We start from the raw sequence: 6,073 nt of genomic DNA on the forward strand, positions 1-6,073 counted from the left end.
GGAAAGTGGCCTGGGGTGGTCTGGGCAGAGTTTGGATGGGTCAGGGCCAAGCGGCCAGAGGGGCCTTGGGGCCTGGCCGCCTGCTCTGGTCAAGCCTTGGCCTTTGCCTTCATGGGAGATTGTCTTGTAACTCCATGCCCCTTCAGAGCTGCTTTGGAACTTGGGCTTTGAACTTCTGGTGGAAGTTGCGGATCATGTCCCAACAGTCAGGGCAGGGTTTTAAGTCGGTTCCAGGAATGGCCGTGTCTGCCTGGGGCACAAGGCAGCCTCCTCATCGCCACCATGCATGCCCACTAAGGGGATGCGGAAGCCTCCGGATCCCCAGGCCCATCCTTGGGGGAGAGCTGTGCCCCCCACACCAGAGAGGGGAGGCGGGGCTCGGGAGGCAGAAAGCCGTCTGGTAGGGGGCTCAAGACGGGCCCAGCTGTGGTACAGCCTTCTTTCCACCCAGGGCCCGTCTTGACCGTGCCAGCGAGGCTGTCTTCAGCTCCCACTGCCCGTCAGTCAGCCACAGGCCAAGCACTGACGCAGGCCCCAGTTTACATTGACAGGTGTCAGTTTTTTAATTTAAGTGTTTAAATTTGGATTTAAATATGGATTAGGTGGAAAGTTTTGTTGAGGCTCTTTTGGGGATTGGCGGGGAGGGGGAAGGAATTCAGCCTTGGTCCCTAGGGGCTGCCCGTGTGCTGGGACTTTGAGAGAGGAGTTGGGGCTAGCCTGGACTGGAGACCCTGGGAGGCCAGGCTGGCGTGGCTGAGCTGGGTCCTGGAGCCAGTGTGTGTGTGGTGGGGGGTGGGTCCAGGGAGAAGGGGAAGAAGGAGCTTCTGGCTGCAGGGGCTGTGTGGGTGTGCCTGGGGGGAAGGAGCCCCACTCTGGGGGAGGCTGCCTGGTTGGACGAGAGGAGGCCTGGGCTGGGCAGCTGGGGCCCCTCTTCCAGGAAGCACGGAAGGAGAAGTTGTAGAAAAGTGACCTCACCTCCTTGGAGCCCCGCAGCTGTGGGCCTCCTTGTAAGCCCCTCCCCTCTCTGCCACGGGGCCGTGCCCTACGAGAGACTCTGGGCGATGGGAGAGCCAGAGAGGCCAAGAGGGGCTGGCGCCGGGACGCTGAGCATCACGGGCTTGAGACACCTGTCACTGGACACCCAGAAGGCCTCTGGGTGACCAACGTGTGGCTCCATGTTTTATGAAGGGCTTCTCGGCAGAACCTTCCCTTTTATCCTAATTGGGGGGGGAAAAATCAACACAGAAGAGTACAGAGAATAATGCAGAGAATACCTGGGGACGTGCTGCCTCACGTGAGCAGAGGACGACAGCTGGCATCTCCGCGGGAGCCTCTCTCAGTCCCCGGCTCTTCTGCTTCGCGGATTTGACTCTTCAATCTCAGTGTTGACTGGCTGGGCCACCGATGTTCCCACATGGGCTGGGCGTGAGGCCTTAGTGCTCCCTTCTGATTCTGAAATCCCAGGATGTCAGAAATGATCCAGGTCTTTTGAAAAAAATGGGCACACTCCTCGGTCCCTCCAGGAACACCCAGCACAGCTCACGATGGCAGCATCTGCAGCTGGCGGCCCTGGGCCCTGGGGGCCCCCACGCTTGCCATCGTCCCGTGCTGGGTCTGCAGGCCTGGCCGGTGGAGGCCCCTCTTCGCTCTCTCCCTTCGCGATGGTTGGGGAAATGGTTCTCTGAAAGGCACACGGAGGATGTGACCGCATCCTCCAGGGAAATCACGCTGAAATAAAGCCTTCTTGGCAGGGGTGGTCTTTTTTCTGCGGGGCTGTCTGGCTTCATTAAGACTTGTTGCATCGGGCGGGCGGCCGGCCTCTCCTCAGTCGGGGAGGACGGAGCGGGGCGGCAGGCCTCGGTGTTTTTCCACTTGGGGAGGGCTGTGCCAGCCGGCTTGGTGGTGGGCAGAGGCGAGGAGCCCTCGTTGCCCTGCAGGCCTGGAGTGAGCCCCGGACCCTCGTCCTCTCATCTCCACTTCCCTTCTGAAACGGGGGGAAATCGAGGCCCAGAGAAGGAGGGGCACTTGCCCAAGACCCCTGCAGACACTGGGAGCAGAGCCAGGCTTGGAAGCCAGGTCCAGCGGCCCCCAGGCCAGCCTTCTCTCCTTCTCCACACAGCGGCTTTTGACCCTGAGAGGGAGTGATAGGATGGACTAACCCACCTCCATTCACTGGCCAGCTTTCCTCTGCAATTTTTATAAACTCAGACTAGTGAGCATATAAGAGTGGACAGGTCAGGCTATTTTGTGATGATTATGGCAGCAACATCTCTGAAAGGCTTAGATAATTTAGGCAAACGCAGCATGAATTACTCCCCCACCCCCATCCCCCATCCCGTACTCCTCCTGTGGGATTAGACTCTTAAAGAAACTTCTCTTGGTTTAAGAGCCCAGCCAGGTACTAGATGCATGGTAGGAGTTCGCTAAGTGTATGTGTGACTGATAAAGGCAGTGCAGAACCGTCCTTGCCACCAAGGCGTCACCAGTGAAGGCAGGCACTGAGTTACCTGGTGAAGGTAGAGTCTGGGCCATTGAACCCAACACCTCCTTCCTCTCGATTGTCATCTGCACGTATACGTAAATGCATGGCCTTGTCTACCTTTGGGCCACCGGCTAGATGGCAGAGTGGCAAGCCTGGAATGAAGCTTGAGCATCTGGCCCAGTGCCCCGTTTATAGGTGGGGAGGTGAGGGCCAGCAAGGGCAAGGGGCTTCCCCAAGGCCAGGGAGCCGGGAATGGAACCCAGGCCGGACACGACACATGCCCCAGCCCCACTGAGCTTTCTGGAAAGCTGCGTCTCACGTAAGCACGCTGGAGAAGGCGCGGGGAAGGATGGAGACCCTGGAAGAGTGAGAAGCTGGAAGGCAGGAAAAGAATGAGGACTTCTGTGTAGAAACGCGGAGGTTCAGAGGATCTGTGATCAGAGCCTGTGAGATCAGCAAGACAGGCCTGGCCCAGGAGCCAGATCTCTTGACAGTGTCCCACGGTGCTGGAAAGACAGGCTCGAAGACAGAGGGATGCTGGCTCCCAAAGCCAAGTGCTCCAGACCGTCGGCTCCGTTTCCCCGAGTTCTTCTTCCTCCCTCAAAGCTGTTTTAATACTTCCAGTTTTTACTGACCGTGTGTTTTTGGGTGAATCATTTAGTCTCTGTGCCTGAGTTTTTCCATTTTTAAAAGGAGATAAAAATAGTACCTCCTCCGTAGGGTTGTTTTAATGATGAGTGGTATAACACACGTGCAGTGCTTCTAACAGGGCCTGGCCCCTGCTAAGTACTTAACATATTGTGGCTTTAAACCTTCTTTGTGGCTATACTGAGAAGCTTTCAGTCAGACATTACCTGCTTCTGTAAGTTAGTGTGGGACACAGTGAATGTTTGAAAGGTGACCCTTAGTTCCACATCCAGAGGTTTTCTAGCATATGTGTTCCAGACAGGGTGTGCGATTTAGGCATAATGTTGCACGACTCCTCCTTGGTATGGCAGCACTTCTGGAGTGTCCAGCTTGGCCTCTGTCAGAACTCACGGCCTTTTTTTACACACACCTCTGGCCCTGCCAAGCCCCCAGAGCCTCCTCCGCTCCTCCCCCAGCCCTGCCCAGGGCCCCTCTGTTCTCATCTGAGGGGGTACCCCCCCAGGCTCCGCCGGCGCCCCACTGGGTGGCAGAGGAAAGGATGGGCCATCTGCCACAGGGCTGCACATTCCCCGTCTTGTGTCCCTATAGTCATTGACGCGTTTCCTTTTTCATCCTCAGGCAGCTGCAGCCTTCAAACACCCACAGGACCCACTGCCTGGCCCTGGCCATCGCGGATATCGTGTGGCGGGCTGGGGGCCACAGGAGAGCTGTGGTCACACTGTAAGTGCTTCTCAGGGCCGTGTTGCTACCACTGAACCTCGGGCTGGCACGGCCGCTGGCAAGCCGACTGGCCGTGTGGGGATACGGACTGCTCCTCTGTGTCCCCCCCAGACCTCTGCCCCGTGCCCCATGCTGGGACAAGCCCAGAGAGTCGCCCGACGTGCTGGGCAGCCCCGCCCTGGGAGGGCCCGGCCCGGGCTCTCCACACAGTTCCGTGTCATCCGGGGACAGGATTTGGGTCTGCCCTGCCTCCCTCCTGGGGGAGCGGGGGTAGGAACCTACCTGAGAAAACCTCTAACATGGGCAGCCTGCTCCCCTTTTATTCTTCTGATCTGGATGCCTGGAAAAACAGCCCCTCAGTTGACCCAGTCACCTTGCCGATTTGTACTCGCTCCCCAGTCCTCAAAGCATGCTCTGGTCGGTGGCGGAGCCCACGGTCTCGTCTCTGCTAACTCCTTCCTACCGCGGATGGAGGATGCCACCCTCGTAACCCACGTGGATGGTTGGCTGGCTCTTCCACCTCATCCTTCATTTTTTTCGCATAAATAATAATAAATGTAGAGCACTTAGGACCATGTCTGGCACATACTAAGTGCTGTGTCAATATACATATCATCATTATTGATATTGTTGGTACAGAGTACTTTTCCTTGGTACCCATGTTCCAGTTAAACTTATTATCCCTGGCCTTTAGGATCTGCCTGGCAGCCCTGAGAACAGATAGAGCAAAAATTCAATTTCTCCCTCTTTTACAGACTAGGGAGGGGCGGTGGCTGATCCAAGGTTACACGGCAGGCTAATGGCACAGTGGGCCCCAAACCCAAACCTCACTTCTAGTCCAAGCTTCCCTGGGCTGCACATGCAGGCTGCTGTGTAAACAGATGCTGACAGGTCCGGTGGGAGTGTCAGAGTGGACAGAGGCTGGAATTCCTGACATCCCTCAACACCAAGGGCGCGTCAGCATTCCTTAGTCTGCAAACACATCTGTCAGTTGTGGGTGACAGGCAGACTTCCTCCTGCCAGGGCTTGGCTGTGGCCATCCCAAGCTCCCCTTCTGCTGCCTTTTTCCATTCCTTTTTTCCTTTCTTTCTTTCTTTCTTTTTTTTCCCCTTCTCTGGACGCAGCCTCGTGGGTGAGTTTAAAGTGGGGAGAAACAAGACTGTCCTGGCTCCCTTCTTTCCCCCGGAGCCACCTTCTCATTTGTCCTCATTTAATGGCACATGTGGTTTCGCCCTGGCTTAAGGTCATGCCTTCTTTCCATGCGCAGGACTCATGCATCTCCTTTTCCTTTTTAGGGCTTCGGGAACACAGCAGTTCAGTCCAACGGGGAAATACAAAGCAGATGGAGTCTTAGAAACAGTACGGCTTTCTGGAAAATTATCACGCAACCTTTGGCTTTGTTTGGGCACGGTCTCCTTTCATATAAGTAAATCCTTCCTCAGCTGGGAATGAGCCAGCCCTCCCCGCGGCCCCGGCCGGCAGAACCCGCCACCTGGGACGGGGGTGGGCACAGGTGGGGGGCTTTGGGGACGAGCTCTTGCCAGGACTGGCTTTATGGCCAGAAGGCTGACAGGCGGTCTGTCATATTGAGTTGTACCAAGCCTGAAGGCCCCCAGCAGTCCAGGCAGAATGCCTTTTAGCTAAACCCAGCCTTTGCTGAGTCCCTCTTTATGTCTTCAACATCCTCTCTGGGACTTTTTTGAGACAGAGGAAGTTAAAAGGTGGGGAAGATCTTTGCTAGGGCAAAGCACCAGCCGTAAAATCAGACCCGAGTAAAACAAAGAAAGGGAAAGAAAATGAGATGTATGAAAATGAGTGACATTTTTCATGAATTAACTTCTGCACTGAGGATTTTGTTTTACCTGGTTTGTCTCATTTGGCCTAGGTTTGGATACATGTGATCCTGGGGTCCCAGTTAAGGGTCTCACTTTGCTGGATGTTTTCTCTAAAAGAGGTTTTTCCTGACCTTCCTGAGAAAGCAAAGGAGACTCATAACCACTGCTTCCTGCTGAACTCAGGACACTGCCTGCTGGGCTTAGACTGGCCTGGCAATGGCGATTTGGATGGGACACCCTGCCCTGGACTCCCCTGCCCCACCTGCCCCCAGAGGCGTCTCAGATGTCCTTGACTAGCCCACAGGGGTGCAGCCCTGCGCATCGAGGCCATGCGTGATGCCGGCTCGCTGACTGTAGTCCCATGACGTCTCCAGTGCCAGGGTCTCTA

At 56.1% G+C, this 6,073-nt stretch overlaps 1 protein-coding gene across 1 annotated transcript in view; it reads left to right on the top strand.

Annotated features, from left to right (window-relative positions):
- The window catches only part of LOC105308617 (probable ubiquitin carboxyl-terminal hydrolase MINDY-4), a 103,314-nt gene that overhangs the window by 66,808 nt on the left and 30,433 nt on the right, over positions 1-6,073 (top strand). The window contains exons 10-12 of the mRNA XM_023525684.1: positions 3,749-3,850; positions 5,146-5,209; positions 5,736-5,970. Coding sequence (XP_023381452.1) covers positions 3,749-3,850; positions 5,146-5,209; positions 5,736-5,970 — 401 coding nt within the window. The remainder of the gene's footprint in view (positions 1-3,748; positions 3,851-5,145; positions 5,210-5,735; positions 5,971-6,073) is intronic.

This window comes from Pteropus vampyrus, unplaced genomic scaffold, assembly GCF_000151845.1.
Source record: "Pteropus vampyrus isolate Shadow unplaced genomic scaffold, Pvam_2.0 Scaffold598, whole genome shotgun sequence".
Lineage (NCBI taxonomy): Eukaryota > Metazoa > Chordata > Mammalia > Chiroptera > Pteropodidae > Pteropus > Pteropus vampyrus.